The 20,861-nt window shown below is 39.8% G+C and overlaps 2 protein-coding genes and 1 long non-coding RNA gene across 4 annotated transcripts; 2 read left to right on the plus strand and 1 right to left on the minus strand.

Annotated features, from left to right (window-relative positions):
* Positions 1-3,093: 3,093 nt before the first annotated feature.
* LOC101754655 (pyrophosphate--fructose 6-phosphate 1-phosphotransferase subunit alpha) lies at positions 3,094-8,783 on the plus strand. Of its 2 annotated transcripts, none has more exons than XM_004956448.4 (19): positions 3,094-3,411; positions 4,213-4,385; positions 4,499-4,611; positions 4,988-5,062; positions 5,148-5,261; positions 5,536-5,603; positions 5,689-5,772; positions 5,875-5,928; positions 6,065-6,145; positions 6,223-6,316; positions 6,440-6,513; positions 6,599-6,709; positions 6,796-6,840; positions 6,905-6,961; positions 7,048-7,152; positions 7,251-7,367; positions 7,464-7,567; positions 7,835-8,000; positions 8,098-8,783. In XM_004956448.4, the coding sequence occupies exons 1-19, from the start codon at positions 3,322-3,324 to the stop codon at positions 8,233-8,235; spliced, it is 1,863 nt and encodes a 620-aa protein (XP_004956505.1). In that variant the 5' UTR covers positions 3,094-3,321; the 3' UTR covers positions 8,236-8,783. The 2 variants fall into 2 exon arrangements, with proteins under 2 accessions (XP_004956505.1, XP_022680235.1); XM_022824500.1 differs by having other exon boundaries at positions 4,274-4,385.
* A 131-nt stretch (positions 8,784-8,914) lies between these two features.
* On the minus strand, positions 8,915-13,834 carry LOC101755337 (glucose-1-phosphate adenylyltransferase small subunit 1, chloroplastic/amyloplastic). Its single transcript, XM_004956450.2, has 10 exons — positions 13,420-13,834; positions 12,512-12,808; positions 11,534-11,803; positions 11,238-11,417; positions 10,952-11,055; positions 10,749-10,860; positions 10,454-10,552; positions 10,258-10,377; positions 9,693-9,834; positions 8,915-9,272 (listed from the first exon to the last, which is right to left on the minus strand). Exons 1-9 carry the CDS (start codon positions 13,651-13,653, stop codon positions 9,718-9,720), a joined length of 1,533 nt encoding a protein of 510 aa, XP_004956507.1. The 5' UTR covers positions 13,654-13,834; the 3' UTR covers positions 8,915-9,272; positions 9,693-9,717.
* Positions 13,835-17,915: 4,081 nt separating this feature from the next.
* On the plus strand, positions 17,916-19,343 carry LOC111256303. Its single transcript, XR_002676349.1, has 3 exons — positions 17,916-18,544; positions 18,654-18,889; positions 19,145-19,343. It is a non-coding gene; the product is annotated as an uncharacterized LOC111256303 (long non-coding RNA).
* Positions 19,344-20,861: the final 1,518 nt, after the last annotated feature.

Below are 20,861 nucleotides of genomic sequence, written 5' to 3' on the forward strand. Positions count from 1 at the left end.
ACCACACGGCTCAACTCCACGCACCACACAAGGCAAGTGCACCCGTTCTAAGTAGCTTACATGAATCAGTTAACATGTTTTAATCGCCGTTCGAGGTGTCAAAACCTGAATAAGCTTATCAGCTTAGAACTGCACTTTTTGTAAGTTTAAAGGCCTAAAATAATTTTTCAAACATTAAGAATCTGAGTGACATAGCGAGGGAAATTTATTAAAGGCCGCCATCAGTTTACTATACAATATACATTATTAATACTACTGATGTCACAAGCGTTAAGAAACAGATAATTGGTTAGTGGCGTTAAGAGACACATAATTGGTTAGTGCATTTACAACATTTGGTTTATACCATCTACACAAAAATTGTACCTAAAATTTTAGGATATACAACAAAAAATAATGTCCATGGATTTCACCACCGATCATCTGACACATAATTGGCTAGTGACTTGTTAGAGCTTCCAATCAATTCCTCAAAGTGGTGTCATTTTGTTTTATTACATTAGCTGCTGCAAGATCCTCTGACCTGCTTCTGAGGTTGTTTAGAGTGGTTGATTAGAATCTCCAAGCACGTCAAATGTTTCTCTAGGTTGAATCTCCAACTTTCTTGCTGGTACAGTGGCCTCCGATGTTTTAGATCGTGGATTTGATTTGTCCAAATTGCGAATGTAAGAGCTAGTTCCTTAAGAAGACAACAATGGATTCGTATTGACCCTGTTTTGCGTCGGTTTCATACTATCACCTGGGTAGGGTATTTGAGACCAGAGGAGAGGAGGCCTTGGTGTAAAAATTTGGAGCTTCTGACACAACATTATGTGATCTTATCGTCAACGCACCAAACTAGATAATCTTCCCTTTAAATAGGTATAGGCCTTGCTATAAGAAAATGTAAAAGGGGGCAATAGATGCAACAAGAACCACATCTAAGACCCAAAGAAATGGTCTATCTTAAGATAGATAAAGTGCCTGTTGTGGCAATGCCTATGGCAGTAGTAAACAAGTAGTACTATCTAAGCAACGTGTGTAGGGCTGGGAGACATTGTGGAAGAAATGCTATAGGTCTAGTATACACAGCCGAAGTGTTAGTTATGGATCCTGATAGACTACTTAATCCCTGGTGTTCTACTTCCCTTGTAGCGTGTTGGTTGATCTGAGTCTCCATGTTTCTTGTCGGTAGCGTTAGATCTTTCCCGAGGTCATGTTCGAACAGGCAGCAGATGCCTGATTGGCTTGGGTGCACTGCGTCGTGGCTGCTTTTCAGGCGTACGGCAGCGAGTCCATTGCTTCAGAAACTTTTATCTATCTTAACCTTTTCTTAATTTGATTGCTTGGCCACCAGAAGAAAACATGATCGAGTACTCCGTATGTGATAATCTAGCAGCATGCATGCCTTTGAAAACCATGGTCCATGGACCTGACGTTCAGCTGGGAGATATAGTCTAAATCCATGTGTTTTGGGGACGGCTTAGCCTTTGATATGTCCACCGCTAGCACGTGTGCATTACTCAAGGAGGAAACACAAGGGAAAATAAAAACATCGGCAGTCGAACAACGTCCACGGAAAATGTATATGATTACCGCAAGAAAGATGGTCAGTTGTTACGACTTACGTTCCGGTTGAAAATTTTGACCATAACTCAAATTCTTGTAAAGTCATTACTCGTCTAAATTGCAAACAAGACGGGCCTTACTTCGTATGGAAAATTATGAAAATGCTCACCTCACTGTATAAGTCGTCCTTTTATCTCTTTCTCTTCTACTAGGAGAATCATATGCATGAAAAAGAAAAAACTCATGGTTAAATGTAATATTTGTTCAACACAAAAGCATCCAATAGTGTCTTAGTCCATAGCTCGTAAAGAGAGATTGTCATATTGGTACTTTTATAGTCTTTCATAGTTGTACCGATCCATTCACAGCTCTTTTATGGTAAACAGTACTACTACTCAGTAGTATATAGTGTAGAGAAAAATCTAACCTTCCATTATTATGAGTAATTTTAGTAATTATTACATTGTAAAAAGTGAGATTCTAAATGGAATGATTTTGTAGACTTTATGCTAGTGTCAAAAAAATATTATAGTGATGTTATTTATGTTCTTTTACCATGATAACCTTATACTACCTATACCACTCATATATACTACACATATACCACAGGTGAAGTTTTCAATGGTATACAATTAATAGCCTAGTATTGTGTAATAAAAAAGCTCACTCAGTTACGGTAAGTAAAAGATAACTTAGGCTGTAAATCTTATTGCTTATCACTAAAAGTTCCAGGATCCATGTTTTCGGCGGTCATTTGGACTACTGTTCTGTAAAAAAGATCCTAGCTTTGAAGCGTGACGTTAACTTTCCATGACGGTCTGTGGAAGTTTGAAACAACGTCCAAATCCACGGGAAACTACGATTGTCTACGAAACGGGGAGCTGAAACCTATGGCTGGAAACAAAGATTCCATCTCTGTTTTATCTGCGCGCAGGTTCGATCTCAAGGCCGGCGACAAACGCGTACGAATGGAATGAAACATCATTCCACATGGCACGTTAAACAAAAAACAGAGGTTGCTTTTCTTCGGTGGGACAACGACGTTGAGTATTGATTCATCAGTTGATGCTGACAGACACACCGATGATCGAACGGATGATAGCTCAGGAGCATTTAGTTATTGCACAACAACACTTTTGCTTGGCTCTTTACTTCATTCTTTTAATCACTTTTGCTTGGTTCCATCTGTCACCCAATGGGAAGGATTTCAACAACTGGAGGCAGAAAAAAAAAAGAAGTCCGTTAGAAGCAAACCCCTCAATTGCTAGAAACTGTACAAGTCTAATTTTATCATCAGGTACTATAAAAAAAAAGAGCTCTTTTACCAAACGCGATGGTGTAACAAGAGTTCTTGTTCATCTAAAAAGATTATTGTTAAATGATTCGATAAATACAAAATAGTTGTCTGGCTTAGGCCCCATTTAAAACTGAAGAACGGAGTAAAAAAGAGAGAATAGTAATTCCATTTTCCCTCCAAACACGTAGCAGGCCACAGGGAGGAGGTCACTCCGCCTGACCTATCACAATCACACCTTTGAATACCAACACACAGAAAAGAGGTTAACAAGGGAAATGGGGTCAAATTGCTGTTGGTAGCATCAGGGGCCGGGCCAACAAACAGCAGCCTCAGCTGCAAACTTTTACTCCTCTTCCGCTGATCCGCTCTCGTCTTGCCCCTTACAAAAAGGGAGGACGGAAGAGCACAACAACTGCACCCAGGAAGAATTTTAAACAGTTAACTTGTGTTGTGTTGGAGGAGATTGTTAAGGAGGGATGAACGCCGACCAGGGTTCGCCGAGGGAGCTCACCGGGCTGCAGAGGAGGAGGGCGCTGTACCAACCGGAGCTGCCTCCATGTCTTCAGGTTTACAAACAAACCTCTTTCGTTCATGCATTTTACACCTTTGTTTTTGGACCGATATGGATGTTTGCAAATTGCAAGATCTTTGTTATGTTCTTGATGTGAAGGAATTACTGCCACTGTCACATGGAAAGCTCAAAACAGCTCAATCTTGGATGCACCGCGGAACTTTGTGGTTTTGCTGCTGCATAGGAAACACCCCTGCCACTTAGGCTCCATTCTGCTTATCCTTGGGTTTAGCTGGCAAGGTTTTCTCAAGTAGTTCTAATGATACCTGAGACTTTGGAGTCTTGGTGATTAGTCACAGTCACGAGATCGGTTGATCATTTATCAGTACAGCTCCTGTAGTTAACAACCTTCTGAGTTTTTGACCGGTGTATGACAATTTTGCTTCTAGAGGAAGCAGACTTCTTGGTTCAGAAACTTTTTTCCTCACAGACCCCTTTCTTTCAACAGAATTGCAGTTCTTCTTCCTTATTATTTTTCCTTAGAAAAAGTAGATAATCAAAACTATTTTATTTTAGACACCAGTCAACATAGCGAAACATTGCAATCATTAATATTTTTTACTCCTTTTTTTTGGAAACTACGAAACTTTTGGCCAGATTGATAACCTCCCCTTTTTTGCGGTGATGCTACTTAATTTGAAGTTTGAACTAGTACTGATAAATCCACACGGAAATGTTTTAATTACCACCAGCCACCAGCCACATAGTTAGAGATACACGAAGGTTACCTGAAAGTATTCTTCTCTCATGTTTCTAAAAACTGTAGTATGTTACAAATTTCAACCACTATGACTAGGGAACCAGAGTCAGAGTGGAGTTTGGTGACTCAACCACAAGCATCGATCCGAAATGTGCAGATATTGTGGCACAGGTGTTCCCACAAACCTTTGGTCAGAAGCTGGTGCATTTTCTAGAGCCAAACTCAAAGGTCTCTGACGCACAAGTCATCAAAGAACACCCACCAATTAGGTTGGATTCTAATCCCAAATTACTATGATGACAACTAACAGTTACATCTTCATGTCAAAATAGTATGCATAATTGTGTCGGCATATCTGAACTTATGTAGTTATTATGTGTAGGGTGGGTGTGTTGTTTTCTGGAAGACAGTCACCTGGAGGGCACAATGTCATATGGGGCACCTATGATGCTATGAAAGCTCAGAATCCACACAATGTTCTGCTTGGGTTTATTGGTGAGCATAGTTCTACTTTCCCCCCATAACTTCATGGTATAAGCATCCACATTCTGTTTCTATTGGATCGGTAATATGTTAGAATTTTAACTACTTTTCAACAAGCAAGTTTGCTGTGTTATGGAACTCATGGTTCAGGAATAAAAAGAATCTATGATATTTCAGATGTCCTGTAAAAATCCACTAAAAACACCATAATGAAGAATCTGAAAACTATCCCCTTGGATGTTCTGTTCTTGCAATACTGCCTATGATACAGTTGCATGGTACATAGTTCATGTTTCCTGATGAATTCGTCGTTAATATCTGATATACTTCGATGAAGCTCTTAGACCATAGTTTAGACTTGGTTGAATCTATTTGTATTTCTGTATAGGTGGCACAGAAGGACTATTTGCAAAGAAGATGTTGGAGATCACAGATGATGTACTTTCGTCATACAAAAATCAAGGTTAGTTTATACATTTATGAATCCTAATTGTCCCTTATGTAATTTTACACTTGTTGATAACTGGGAAATGTTTGCCTTCTTGAAGGCGGTTTTGATTTGCTCGGCAGAACTGTTGACCAAATCCGCACAACAGAGCAAGTGAATGCTGCTATGTCGACATGCTGTGATCTTAGCTTGGATGGCCTGATCATCATTGGAGGTGCTACAATCAGACAACCGGAAAAAAGATTTGTATTCTTCATTAAAATGAAACCATATGTTGGTAGCTAATGGAATTCATCGACACATGTGACTTCATGATATCACAATAAAATGTGTGATACCACTGGAATTTTAGCCTCTCATCAAATGTGATTTGACTGACATTTTTTCAGATAAATTTGGAAAAAAAATACTAATGTATTGCATGTATCATGATACTATTCCAGTTTCCATGACAAATAATGTGATTCTCAAAGGTTTTTAATCTCCAGGGGTAACCTCCAATTCAGATGCAGCTCAGCTTGCAGAGACCTTTGCGAAGCATAACTGCAACACAAAAGTATGTAGTCATTGTCTTTGGCATGCTACTTATCTTGCAAGTTGCAACCCAAAAGAGATTTTCAGAGACCTCACCATTTTTGCAGGTTATAGGTGTCCCTGTAACGCTGAGTGGTGATCTCAAGAATCAGTTTGTGGAAACAACTGTTGGTTTCGATACAGTGTGCAAGGTGAATCTTGTGACATATTACTAGAAATACAGCAATTCTAAATTCAGAATGCAGTATACAAATGTCATATCCTGAAAAGTTTATATCATAATTTGCTTTCAGGTGAACTCTCAGCTTATAAGCAATGTTTGCCTCGATGCAGTCTCAGCTGGGAAGGTATATTGCAATATATCTCACTCATAATACAAAAGAAAAATTGAAACTTTCTGCTCATTTATTTTTCAGAGTCAGGACAGAACTGATTGTTTCTTAATGGTACACGTACTCTGCTTTTCGATTTCTTCTCTTTCAGTACTACTATTTTGTTCGCTTGATGGGTGGCAAAGCATCTCATGTTGCCTTCGAGTGCGCGCTCCAGTCACACCCTAACATGGTCTGGTTTGATCAAGTGAAACTATTCCATATTACGTTAGCACTGTCTTTTTATCTTTGCTAATTGTATGCTTTCAGGTTATCTTAGGAGAGGAGGTGGCATTGTCAAAGCTTACACTGATGGAAATTATAAACAAGATATGTGACGGAGTAGAAGCAAGGGCAGCACGAGGTCTGTACTTCACTGGCTATTTGAGTTGAGACAAACTAAAGAATACCAAATTTTTTTCTTATCTGAATTAACTAAAGCATTTATACTTTGTGATAATCTGGTATATGGGATATTGATTTTCAGGGAAGTACCATGGAGTGCTACTTATTCCTGAGGGGCTAATCGAAAGCATACCAGAAATGTATGCACTCATCCAGGTACACCTTAATTGCAACGCCTAAAGGACAAGATGAAAAATGTGGTTCTAATACATCTTACCAGTTTTCGTTTTAAATATTTTAGGAAATCAATAATCTCTACATTAATAATGTTCCTGAAGACGAGATTCCATCTCAACTTTCTCCATGGGCTGCTGCCTTGTTCAAGTTCTTGCCATCGTTCATCAGGAGAGAAGTATTGCATCACTTGCATAATTGAATTTAATCAATAACAGTTTACTTAAAAACTATTTCTGAAGATCTCAAATATTTTGTGTCCAGTTGGTCCTACATCAAGAATCTGATAACTCGGCACAGCTATCCCAGGTCTACGAAATTCTCGGCTATCAAATTTATCTCGCACAATTATTGACTGAATTTCCTTTTCCAGATCGATACTGAGCAGCTCCTAGCTCATTTAGTAGAAGCAGAAATGAACAGGAGAACGGTAAGTTCCGCTGCATTATGAAATTATACATACATTTTTGTAGATGCAGCTCTTTTGAAATTCTGATGTTTTTCAGTGATTTTCAGAAAGAAGGAACTTACAAGGGTAGAAAATTCAGTTCAGTGTGCCACTTCTTTGGATCCCAAGCTCGAGGATCACTACCATCAAACTTTGACTGCAACTACGCTTATGTAAGAAGCAAATATAAACAGACTCAATCTTTCCTGCAATATCTTTTCTCTAGAAACAAAAATCAGTATGGCACGTGTCTAAACATTAAAGAATGCAGGTTCTTGGCCATATTTGTGTGCAAATACTAGCAACTGGATTGAATGGTTACATGGCTACCATAACAAATTTGAAGGACTCAACAAACAAGTGGCGCTGCGCTGCTGTTCCTCTAACAGTATTCTCCTTGAGCCTTTTGATTTGTTTTCTTTGTGAAATATGTCCTAGTTACTAGTATCAAGACTGCAATGTGATGATTTACCATTCTTAACAGGCAATGATGAGTGTGAGGAGGCACTTGCGTGGTCCTGGAGCTGTTCCTATAGGGAGGCCAGTTATCCATCCTTCGCCAATTGACCTGAAAGCAGAATCATATGCGTAAGTTAGAGTTTCCTTTTACTTTACCTAAAGGTTGGATTCAATCCTCCAGTAAAATGCAGAAATTATTAACAAAAATTATCAATGGATAGAAAATAAACAACATGATAACAATAGACAATGGCAGATAAAAAGAAAGATTAAATTTTTCTTTATTTTAAGAATAACCAAAAACATAACTACATGCTTTGGTGTTAATACCATTGAATTCAAATTCAGAAAAAAGGAAAAGTATAAGCAAACTCTTCTTTTTCTCATACTACTCAGGGTCTTGAGAGAGAAAGCATCAAGCTTTCTGCTAGATGATTTCTACAGAACTCCAGGAGGCATTCAATTCGAAGGACCTGGCGCAAACACTAAGCCAATCACATTGACAATCGAAGGCCAAGACTACCTGGGCGACATCGAGATACTGCAAGACTACTTGAACAAGGTTTGTGCACTTAAAAGTGGCATGCATCTGATATGTATCAAGCTTCAGAAGAAGAGAAAGTACATTTTGCTAAACTTGTGGAACCTGATGGCCACAGGTGAGGACCATTCTGAAGCCTGGATGCTCGCGGGAGATTCTGAAGGCAGCAATAAGCTCATTGTCGTCAGTAAACGATGTGCTCAAGGTCATGTCGGCGCCCCTCAATGCTGAGCTTCCTCTATACCACTTCAACTGATTTTCCAATCTTTGTCACATGTGCGGGTTTAGTCAGAAAAAAATCTGGGTGCCACATGACATCAGCCCAGTTGCGAATCCAGAGTGTGCCTTCTATGGCTAACGATCTTTGGTAGCTTCTTTTTGTTGTGCCCTCTTCCTTTTGGCAGGTGATAGAACCTTATCATTCAAATCAATAAGCATTTTACATAGGCTAGCTTTTACTACCCTAAGCTACCCAGAATGTTTGACTCACATAATTTGAACCTTCTACAAAGTATTTGCCTGTAGAATTGCTCGTGTCTGAGCTAGATGTTCTCCAGTAAATATGATCTATGTGAATGTAGCTATATTTCCATCCGTACACAAGGCACCCATCCCAGTGCCTATATTCAGTGTAACCAGCACTTGGGAGATGCTTGTTTAAAAGATTTCTCAGGTGCAAGAGTGCACGACCCATCACTATTATGTTATTCTGCATGTCCACATGACTTGGCATTTTGATTTGAACTAGGCTTGTATTATTGCCAAATTTAATGAAAGCATACTCTATCTAGACTTGACATGCTACATATGCACCGAAATCTTTGTGGTTACAAGGTGAGAAAAGACAGGCAAGTCGCATGTCCGACCCAGATGCCGTTTTCACTGTAAACATCTCTATAAGGCTAGACCAAACTTTGGTAAGCTCTACAGAAATCTCAGACAAAAATCATGTTATGTATAGCATATTTAATCCTCATTCCCTGGGCAATGCAGGGAGCATACTTTATAGGTGACAAAGAGTCTTAAGCATATGATATTTTTAAGTCTGAGAACGCAAAAGGATACATTACACATATGAAAATATCTAAATTCCACTCAACAGTACATTTAGAACAGCGCCTCATGCTAGTGATAGGAAAATGGCGCCTTCGAATAACTTCGTCTATTATTTCATTATACCCTCGCCAGTTGATGTGGAGCTTGGTGATTTTGTAACATGGAAAGAAAACATGGTCTGGAAAGGATGGAAACGACTTAATCTGCATTGGTGATCACCATCTGCTGCAAACTAACCTGCAGGGCAATGCAACAAGAAAGGGTTAAAATAACAATGGCAGAACATGCTTCTGTCCCGTAGTGGACTGGGATGGGCTGCACATAAAGATTTTTTTTTTACTAGTTAAATGGGAACCATTAGGTGTCCACATAAGTGTGGCTTATGAATACATTAATCACAATGCAGATACATTAATCACAATGCAGATAGTATGACCTATTTGCAAAATATATCAGATTCAAGAAATGAGTGACAATTGAGCATACTGCAAACAGATTCAAACGACTACCCAGCTGCGCACCACATGGTCGCACTAAGCAGTGCATCCAGTTACAGTATCATGTGTTGGTAAAAGCTGCAAAAATGTTTGTTTTGATTTATAGGGACTTCCATGTAGCACCAACATAAGAAACTTTGGTTTCAAAGGGAGACATAACCTTATGTACACGGTGATGGTTGACTCTATATGACTGTTCCACTAGGAATCAAGGCATCCTTAATCACCGTGACTATGCCACTTTTGATGAAGTATCCTTCTGTCTCCCTTACTGCTTCTTGGACATTGTCAAAATTGATTATCTGTAAAAGTACAAACCATTTAAGAACGATCAACACATAACAGAAACAAACATAGCACATCTTTTTTGCCCATTATCATCTCTGGAGAAGTCAAACTATTCTTTTACGACAAGGCATAGGAATTCTCGAGATATCTCAATTTTGTTTTAGTAACAGAAGGCCTTCAACTCACCATGACAGTACACTCATGGCCAAATTTGAATAAGGCATGGTCAGATTATTTAGCATTTGACAATCACTACTAAACAAGAGTTATGGACTAAAAGAAAATAGTAAAGAGACCATGCGAAACATTTTACATAAATCAATATGTTTGCTTATTTCCTCTCTTTTTTCTCCTAAGTAATGAATAGTAGAAAAGTAGTCAATTAGATAAAGAATATCAGCAGCTTAAATAGAATTAGATATATATATATGAAATACCTTCACATTTTCTCCAATACGAGCGTTCTTGTCGATTATTGCTTTTCTGATATGTGCATTCCTCCCAATACCAATGGGAATACCACCAGCCTCTGAAAGGACTTTCTTATCATCTTCAGTCTGAGCAAAAAAAGAATGATAAGGTCTCACTATATTTCTATAGCGCATATTAGAGTTCCGCTTCACTTTATCTTACCTCGTAGTAGTCTGCACCCATTAGCAAAGAGTCCTCTATAACTGCACCTTCAGAAATGCAGGAACGGAGTCCAACCACGGAATGGTTGATTGTGCAATGCTAGCCAAAGGAAGATGAAGGGGGTGCAAAAATGAGATAAAGAATTTCGGAAGGCTATGCATGGAAATGTGAGAAACTAAACAGAAGCAATGATAAATAAATCCATAACTTAGATGATCCCAAAATGAATGATGATACAGAAGTCTCGGAAACAATAGAAAGCAATACATCAAAAACATGTGAAAAAGCTTCTTACTTTAATAACACAACCTTCACCAATGACGCTGTCTGTTACATCAGCATCAAGAACCTTTGAAGGAGGCAGGTATCTAGGTTGCGTATAAATTGGAGCAGAACGGTCATAGAAGCTGTACGAAGAATGTTTGATCAGAAGTAGGCAATGGGTCTAGAAACGATGCATCCTCCTAACTTCTTATTGTAGACATGTGTGAAGCATACCTGAAATCTGGTACAGGCTTCTTGGTTATTCCCAAGTTTGCATTATAAAATGCCTCAATAGTGCCAATATCTTCCCAGTAACCATCATATAAGTAAGCTTGTACCTATAAAACACAACGTCATCAAAAGCAAACATAGTAATTTGCATATATGGATATAGGAGCCAAGCAACAAATGATGTAACAACAATCTTTTAATGATAGAAATATACAAATCATGCAACCCACAACAATAGACTTAAAAATAGGAAAAAGAAACAAAAAAAAACGTTCAAGAGCATACATACCCTCATTCCAATTTCTGTTGCTCCAGGAATAACCTCACTTCCAAAGTCATTTGCTGCAGGAAAGTTTTCTCGTAGAAGCCGAAGCATCACATCTTTGCTAAAAACATAGATTCCCATACTAGCAATGTATGGTAGTTCTTTGGCCCTCTCAGGATCAAGGCCCAGTATAGTGGTGTCAACCTGAAAGTTAAAAAAAATAAGCAGAAGATTAACTGATGAAAGCGCAATCACAGAGGTATATAGTTCCAACAGTCAGAATTAAGTATTGAGGTAAAAAAGGCATATTATGTTTGTACCATCATTGATTTCAACTTCTCTCCTTTAGGTTTCTCTGCAAACTCAACTATCCTCCCTTCATCATCAATTTTCATAAGGCCAAATGCAGTTGCACGTTGTTCATCCATTGGTAGTGCAGCAACAGTTATATCAGCATCTGTTTCTCTATGGGCTTGAATGAACTTTTGGTAGTCCATGCGGTACAGGTGATCTCCAGCAAGAATAAGGAACTCCATGACATTGTGCTCCTCAAATAGCCACATGTATTGGCGTACAGCATCTGCAGTACCCTGAGATGGGAAGCAAAAACAAATCAATAAACCAGTGTGCGAACTAGGGTACGGAAGGAACAAAAGATGTAAGTGGATAGCAGAGAGACAAGCATTTGCTACATATATTTTATATGCATCATTATTAACTTTATTTCCAGCCTGAATGAAACTATTGGAACCTCCACATTCGTTAAAACTTGTGAAGATAATTCCACTTATTAAACATCAAGTGCCCATGTGACAAACTACAGTAGTTCAAATAATTTTTAGGAGATGAACTAAGCCCAATAAATATTTGTCTGCCAAAATAGGGTATACCAGTGTGATGTCTATACCCTATTTTGGCAGACAAAACAAGATACCAGTGTGATGTCTATACCCTATTTTGGCAGACAAATATTTTGATTAACTGTAGTGTTGGACTGATAATTTCGTATCTTGTTTTGTGACAAACTACATTCTACAGAAGTTCAAAGTGAGAAACATTCATGTGATCGTGCAACTGCATTTATTGCACAAAAAAAACATTTTCCAAACAGTCCAAGGACAAAAAAGGATAAGGTGAATAGGTGAGACATCTAATTAGAGAGTAATATTGGACAGAAGATGAAAAGGCAGCGAATTAGAGACGTGCTTGGTATCAGACATTAACACTCCATTTTGTCAGCATGAACAACATTACAGGATTGATAAATTGACGACACATCAACAAACGAACAAAGATACCTGAAACCAGTTAGGATTCTCTGGGCTCTGCTGTGCTGCAAGGACCTCAACAAATCCCTCGTTCTTGTACCCACCAATATTGTTCCCATAGGCCCTCGAGAGGTGGCGGTTGAGTGAAGCAGAGTTGAACTGCGTCAGCACATAGATCTTTGACACATTGCTGTTCAGACAGTTGCTGACAGGGATATCTATGAGCCTGTAGTTGGCACCCAGCGGGACTGCCGGCTTTGCCCTCTTCTTCGTCAGTGGATACAGCCTTGTCCCAGCACCACCTCCAAGGATGATCCCAAGAACACTCTATAGAAACAAATGGATGGCATGAATTACATGTGAGTAAAACGTGGCAGAACATTCAGTGACTGAGTAGGGAGTACGGATGGGCTAGTCCCGGACTGATTCTTATCAGGAAATCTAATAAAATGAATGGCAAGGTACAATCTTTAGATCTCGAGCTGATTATTAAATGTCATCCATGGACCACGCATATATCCTAGATTAATAAATTAAGGCCTCCCAACAACTATCATCGATGAGGTGTGTCGTCCTACAACTAACATAGCCCAAGTGTCCCCGTCATCTTTCGATCACTTCTTGTGGATCATAATGAATTAAAGAAATCTATTTTTAGAAAATCGGCATGAACAGTCAGTAGAACAGAACATTTCTACCCATCGGATAAAAACAATGAGAATTAACGCGTCAACTACCCCATACCGATTTCCAAGAACGAGCCTTCGATTTCCTAACATTTTTCCGCCAAATCACGCGGAAAGATTCAGCCTTTTGCCACGTAAACGCGCAAAGTACACCTCGAAATCGCAGCAAGCACTACTAAAAGATCAAAAGGGGAGGAGAAAGGGATCGCCAACGAATTCCAAGAGCCAAGATCGCATTGTTTGATCACGTACCGTGCTGGCATCCGGATCGAGGCACGTCTGCGAGCTCTGCGAGTCCGACACGCCCCTCGGCGAGAACACGAACGGCCTCCGGGCGGACGGCGACGCCCGCAGCCGTCTCCCGCCGGTGCGCCACCCGGGCACGGCCGCCCGGCAGCGCCCGAGGCCCAAATCACCCGGGAATGCCGCGACAGCAGGGATCGGGGCCCGGGAGGTGGCGGCCATCGCGCCCGTCGCCGTCGCCATCGGCGGTGGTGGGTCAGAGCTCGCTCGCGGCAACGGCCGGGAAGGGAGGGAGGAAGGGTGGCGTGATAAGGGCAGTGACTGACACTGTGGAGTGGCGTGTCCTCTACCGGCTCTGCGCGAGTTTCACAGAGAGTCTGTTTGGCGTTTTGCTTTCTCTCCTTTCGCGTCACTGGTGCGGTGATCGGCGGGGAATGATTTCTCCGCATTTATAGAGAGCACCCGAGGGTGTAGTCATGTCCCGGCGATGCAAGGCACCACTGAGATGACCAAAACACCCTTGCAAGTTTCTGGGTGAATTTGTCTTCCACTTTGTTTTGTTTGGCAATCTTGAACTCTTTTTATGCAAGAACTGGAAATTTGCTATCGTTTTGAGCCATTAGTGCAAATTAAGCTTGTCACATCATTCTGGAGGCATACCTTTAACATACTCCCTACATTCCTATTTACAAGGCGTGCTATGACATGGTACGATCTTTCAAATTAGACTTTGACTATTCATTTATCTTATATTATATTATTTATGGTTATAAAATTATAATTTATAATCATAGGAGAGTATATTTGATTGCAAATCTAACCATATCAAGTTTAAAAAATAAAAAAATTGTTGACTAAATTATTGGTCAAAGATTGTAAAGTTTGAACGGAATGGAGTAAAAAGCTAGTCATAATTTTTGCTGATGCCCCCCTTTTATTGGCAACGGAATGTGTAATCATATTGAGACTTGAGAGTAGCATATAAGGACTAAAGATTAAGTACCCATTGAGTGGTACGGTGAACTGGATGGGTGTGTTTGTTTCACAGCATGGTAATACATGTGAATAATATTTGAGCTCACATGGAACGGAGGCACGTGTACTAACTGACTTCGTCTGTACAAGAGGTTGCGTTTAGTTTATGTCTATCTCATGATGTGGTGTGCAAGCCCAGTGACATCATATTTGTCCGTATATATGGTGTTTGTTTCTACTTCCATGTATAAGAATCTTTTCTGTTATTGTTGGTTGGTAAAATCTGTCCTGATCAGCAAACCAAACAACATTGTTGATTGGAAAAAAGAAAAGAAAAGTGAAAAGTTATACTCAGTGTAATTCAGTTTAACAGCCTCTAATCGGGACTATAAGTTTAACTAGGTTTGTCTTAAGTCCAAATTTTAACTTTGACTACAAAAATTTAAAGGTTTTTATAGGTTTGACAACACAAGATTCATTATGACAATACTTTTATAACATATAATTCTTTCAAATTGCGTTATTAATATATTTTTATATATAGATATTGCTATTTAGAGTGTCATATTAGAGTCCGTGTCGACGTCTTAGACTCATAGAAGGAAGTATTGTTTAATTGTATATCAGTTAAATATATTTATGAATATGACTACACTATAAAAATATATTTATGAATATGACTACACTATAAAACGAGAAGTAGGAAACTTGTGATCACTCTGTTTGACAAAAGAAAATTGATCATGCACCTGAAGTCAATGAAGGGATTTAGAAGGTATGATTTCCATTGTTAGTAGCTATTTCTTCCATTCTTATCCTTTCCTAATATCCATGTTGAAAAGGAGTTCAATATTTAATATGATGTTCTATAGTTTCTATAAAAAGTTCGGTGTGAGGAAGAATTAGGGAAGGATTGCTCAAGGGGTGGGTACTTGTTGCTAAGAGCACCATGTGTTCACATGTGGTCCTACCAATCCTCCCCCCATGTTCAGCCACAATCCAACACTTCAAGGAGTAGAAGCCACAAATTTTCTAAGGTTTTTTTTTTATCTAGCATTAATTTTGTACATAAATTTTCTCTAAAGTAATTAGCATTGCTCCCAAATCTATTGAAGTTTGTAAGTATATAACTTAGCTCTCAAAAGTGCATAAAATTGAAGCTTGAAATTTTTTTTATCTAGTCTAGTCTAACAAATATTAATTGGTGTAAGAAAGAATGTTGAGAACATTAGAATATATTTGTTGATCCTCTTGACATCCATCGCACGAGACAATTATTTGCCCCTGATTGCATCAGTCATTTGGGAGGGAGAGGTTGGTGGATGTTTTATTTTACTTTTTTCACACAAAAGAAATCTATGTATCACATGTGTTGCTTGCTCATGTACTCATGTAGAGGACAGCGACTATCTAATCAAATATACTTTAGAATTTTTTGGCCTAAATTAGCGATGAAAAATGTGTTCATAATATTAGTTCATATTTCTTATTCTCCTTGAGACCGGCAAGTGTGACACGAGGGCATTATTTAACTTTTGCATGCTTTTGTTTTGTAAGCATGGAAAACATAAATGATTGTTTGAGCCAACGCTAATGGATTCTATTATAATATGCACTCCCTCTGTTTTTATTTATAATGCATGATATGACTTAGCATGATCTTTCAAATTATACTTTGACCATTCATTTATCTTACATTATATTATTTATGGTTATAAATTTATAATAATTGTAGAGTATATTTGATTCGAATCCAATAATATAAATTTTACAATATGAAAATAAAAAATTGATAGTTAAATTATTGGTAAAAGATTGTAAAATTTGAATCTTGATCTGCGTGTGCATCTTACAAACAAAAACGGAGGGAGTATCTGGTAACTTGTCCAATAAGGAGCTATTATCCTTAGTTTATCATGATACCATGTCAATGTTTGAACATCATATGTGTTTGTGCATGATGTTTAGTTTTTTTTTACATATTTGATGCTAGATCTTAGCCATGTATTATGTTTGCTAGCAAAATGAAATCTTTTCTCAACAAAGAAACAAAAGTTAGAAAAATAGAAGCAAGAAAATTCATATTTTATTAGAGTTTAGTTCGACATTTATTTAAGGTATTGTATTTCAAGGCACATAATTCATTATGGTACAACGTTCATATTAGCCATTGATGAAGTCATGCTATATGAACAAATAACACACATATATATTTAAAAATATAATTTCAGAAGCTAAAAATAGGAAGTTGAAAAGTGATGACCACATACATGTATCCTTTTGATTAGTTAAAATGTCATGATTTTTTATGTATTATTAGCTATTCGCTCCATTATTCTCTATTTTAAGTCTATATATGTTGGAAAGTACTCTTCCGTTTTTTGTTAAATGTTGTGTAGAATTTTTAGGCTAGACATTGTTGTGTATTGGCGTGGATTTTTCAATGGCTTATTACCAACTTAGAGCGATTGCATGTATGCAAAGAGAGGCCTTATGATCATTTGTCAAGTGATGACCACATGCATGGGTCCTTTTGATTAGTTAAAATGTCATGATTTTTATGTATTATTAGCTATTCGCTCCATTCTTCTCTATTTTAAGTTTATATATGTTGGAATGTACTCTTCCTTTTTTGTTAAGATGCTGTGTAGAATTTTTAGGGTGTACATGGTTGTGTATTGGCGTGGATTTTTCAATGGCTTATTGCCAACTTAGAGCGATTGCATCTATGCAAACAGAAGCCTTATGATCATTTATCCATTGTACATTTTTCTTTTCGGTTGTTATGATACTTGTGCTGTTGTGGAACAAAGAAAATACACTAGTTAGTTTTTGGATGTTATAAGATACATCTCATGGCTTCAAGGACATATGACTTCACAGGTAAGGCTCAAGGAAAGTCACAAGTCTAACATTCAAATTTAGAACACTAGAATTGGCATATCTTCTATTGGAATCAGTGTCACAAAGTTCCCAGTACGATGGGGTCAAGGAACAGGTACATGGAATGTGGATCGATACTTTCCAAGTTCTAGTTCGAGGGGGGGTATACCTCTTCAGTACGATGGTTCGAAACTTGGGAACGTGAACCAACTATTTTCGAGACGTTAGTTTGGGACGATCCATCTGGGACAAAGTTAACAATCCCAATATTTTGCTGGTATCTAACAATCTCCTAATGAAATCTACTATTTATTTTCTATATACACATTTTTCTTCATGATACATAAGTAAAAGGTTGTATAATGTATATTGGCACTAAGTTTTATTATCATCGGAGCTTTTCCTTCTATAGCTTCAATTTAGACAAACAAATGATATTTATCTATACTATAAAGAGCGAGAGAATTGAAAATAATTCCCACCCAGAATTATACCCGTGTACTCGTCGTAAAAGACCCACCTAGTTCATCGGAAAAAAGAACGACAAAGGGAGGGGGGAGAGTCGTTTCGTCATCCTCCCACGCCTCTTTTTTTGTCACCGCGCTTAATTTTCACCGTGTGTACCCGCCGGTCCCGCTCGTCATTCCCCATCCCTGTGCGACAATCGCATTCCCGCCGCGGTTTCCGTCCACCTATCATGCGACATCCATCGATCCCGCAATCCCCGTTTCCCCGCTTTCCTTCATCTCCGGCGTGAATCACGGCTTCCTTCCTTCTCTACCCACGACCTCCTTCCCCATGTGAATCACCCCGCACCGATCCCGTAGCCCCCTTTTGTCCCTTGATTCTCCTCTCCTTTTTCTTTCCATCCTCACTCGAACGTCGCCTACCAATCCTCTCCTCCTGTAGCGCCGCTCCACCACCTTGCAAGTTGCGATGCTTTGCCCCACACCCCATCTCCATCGGTGCAATGACGGGGCAGGAGGAGGAGGCGGCCACTGGAGCTCCATGACGGGGCATCCTCCAGTTGTTGTTCGAGCTCGCGGCATCCGGCTATCGTCTCCCATTCTCATCCAACCCCCACCCCCGCATCCTGGAGGGCCGCAACGACAGGGACGCATGCAACTGGTCAAGACACAGCACACACTACGATGGAGTGGTGGGGGTAGAAGCCTGAAGACGGGAGCCGCCGGGTAAGGATGGCGCGGGTAGTCCTCCGGCTACACGGCCACCAAGCAAGGATGCACATAAGGTGTTCGACTATATGGCTCAGCAGGTGAATTACCAAATTTTTCTCTTATTTTTCCATGTATTGGCACCCGATGTCTGAACTACATTTTTTGTGCCTAACTAGCTTCTCCTTTGATGCTACTTCGGGTTTGCAGTGACACGATTGAAGCATAGGTTTCCCACAAGAAGATGAACACATTGTCTGTACATTTTGCAATAAGCTATGGATCTGGTTTCCCTTGTTTATTGACAGATATTATGATTCTTGATTACTGAATTTGGCTCTCGTATGCAGGGTTGGATGGACCCAAATTACTCCATCCAACTGCTTGTGCTACTAGCATCTTCTGGATTCTGAATGCAGCCAATTGTATTAGAAAAAGGGGAACATGTAAGTAACTTCATTTCTTGTGATCATTTTTGGCAGCATATTGCAATGTTCCTGTACTGTAAAATGAAGGGTACCTACCTCTTCCTTGATATGGTATTCCCGGTTGAAAATTTTGTTTCTTAACAAATTTCTATTCCCATGCATCAAAGAGGTCCATTGTTTATAACATGGATATTCTTTTCATTTAATTTCTCAACTTTTGAATATTGGAATCGAGAATTTTTGCCTTGGCGTTCATGTCTTTGATACTCTCAGACTCTGTCGTACATACATCTATGGGCCCACCAGAAGGTTTGGACAGTCCTAGATACAAAGTTGTATACCGAGACATGTCAGATATGGAGACTACGGTGCAGGACAGCATGCTCTACATGGAGGACAAGAATTAGTTGAGGATTAGGAAACTACTCATAGCAGATAGAGTAGGACTCACTAGTTGAATCTGACAAGTATTTTTGTAAACAACCGACCTGTAACCCTGCCCCGGCAATATAAGGCGAGGCAGGGACTCCCTCCAAACAAGTTCAATCCAATACAATACAACCACACATAGGACGTAGGATATTATGCGATTTAAGCGGCCTGAACCTGTCTAAATCGTGTGTTTGAGTTCACCTTCAAGTTCCCGATCTTGGCGAGCCCCACGCACTAAATACTACCTCGGGTACCCCCTCGGTAGGTTGCCGGGTCTAAACACCGACAGCTGGCGCGTCAGGTAAGGGCTCTCGCTGAGAATCCACTGGCGAACTCGATGGCTCAAGTCATCATCAAACCTGTTGAAGCGTTTGAAGCTAGCACGACATTCATCTTCAGCTCCTGGGTTTGCGTCATAGATGGCGCTGGAAACTTCCACCGCCACATTGCACCGGCCCTGGAGAAGAAGTAGTATGAAATCAACCTTCAGCGCCAAGCTCTAGAGGATTTCATCGAGAAATGCAACAAATTTTTGACCTAGTTAGAAGCTTAGAGGACGAATCTGAGTACAACTTGATTTCTCCCACTACTCGGATTGGTTCCCACGAGATAGCATTTAATCCATCATGCGAATCGGCCTACAATACAAGTCGATTCCCATTCGGACTCTGAAACTTGGTTGCTGCCTACCAAGCTACCCTGTCCATATCACAATTCAACTCAGATTTGATTGAGGACTAAGGGATGTGGGTACCCCACGGGTCCCCACCGACTAGGATACTCGTTGGCCGTAGCAAGTGGGCTCGCCCGACTAGAACGTGCGGACCAAGTATGTGAAGATACTTGGAATGCAAGTCAAGGAGGTCGGGCGATTCAAATCAGCCCGGATATTATGAGATACTTGTTGTAATCTGACTCGGGTTGCTTTCCATGTAACAACCGACAAGATTAGATTCAAACCAACTTGTAACCCTAGGTCGTTAGCCTATATAAGGCGGCCAAGGGCACCTCCCGAAGGCATCCCATCTATTCTTCGCACCCACACAAAGCAATACAAACCAGCAAAATACATGACGTAGGGTATTACTCTCTAGAGGCCTGAACCTATACAAACCTTCATGTTCTCGTGATTACCTTCGAGTTCTTGATCTTGCAATTCTCCCTACCTAGAAATCTACCACTTGGGTAACCCCTTGGTGGACTGCCGGGCTACTAAATCCGACAGTTGGCGCGCCAGGTAGGGGTGATCGTGAGATCCTCCCCAATGAGCTCGAAGGTGTCTCACTTCAACGTCATCTTCCTCGAGAGCACGAAGGACTTCCTTGCGCTCGCCCACCCACCCACACCCTCCAACCAGATTGCGGCAACATTCATCTGCAACCTTCTCGCTCAAGCGATCTTAGTGGCAGTAATCATCGTCGACATCCATCTGCGACCGGGTAAGTCGTTCCATATTTAATAGTTACATATCAATATGGTTGCAGCCGGCGCAAATCCAGAATATTTTTCAATGCATCTATGCTGGTCGGCGACGACACGCGCGCCGCCCGCCTAACGG

This window comes from Setaria italica, chromosome II (assembly GCF_000263155.2).
Source record: "Setaria italica strain Yugu1 chromosome II, Setaria_italica_v2.0, whole genome shotgun sequence".
In the NCBI taxonomy this organism is placed as follows: Eukaryota; Viridiplantae; Streptophyta; class Magnoliopsida; order Poales; family Poaceae; genus Setaria; species Setaria italica.

Coding starts and splice junctions, on each gene's coding strand:
- LOC101755337 (XM_004956450.2), bottom strand. CDS start 13,653: ATGGCGACGGCGACGGGCGCGATGGCCGCCACCTCCCGGGCCCCGATC. Junction 11,418..11,533: donor AGAAGTTGAAATCAATGATG/GTACAAACATAA, acceptor TTTAACTTTCAG/GTTGACACCACTATACTGGG. Junction 9,835..10,257: donor GTATTGGAGAAAATGTGAAG/GTATTTCATATA, acceptor GTACTTTTACAG/ATAATCAATTTTGACAATGT.
- LOC101754655 (XM_004956448.4), top strand. CDS start 3,322: ATGAACGCCGACCAGGGTTCGCCGAGGGAGCTCACCGGGCTGCAGAGG. Junction 4,612..4,987: donor TGTTCTGCTTGGGTTTATTG/GTGAGCATAGTT, acceptor ATTTCTGTATAG/GTGGCACAGAAGGACTATTT. Junction 5,063..5,147: donor TTCGTCATACAAAAATCAAG/GTTAGTTTATAC, acceptor GCCTTCTTGAAG/GCGGTTTTGATTTGCTCGGC.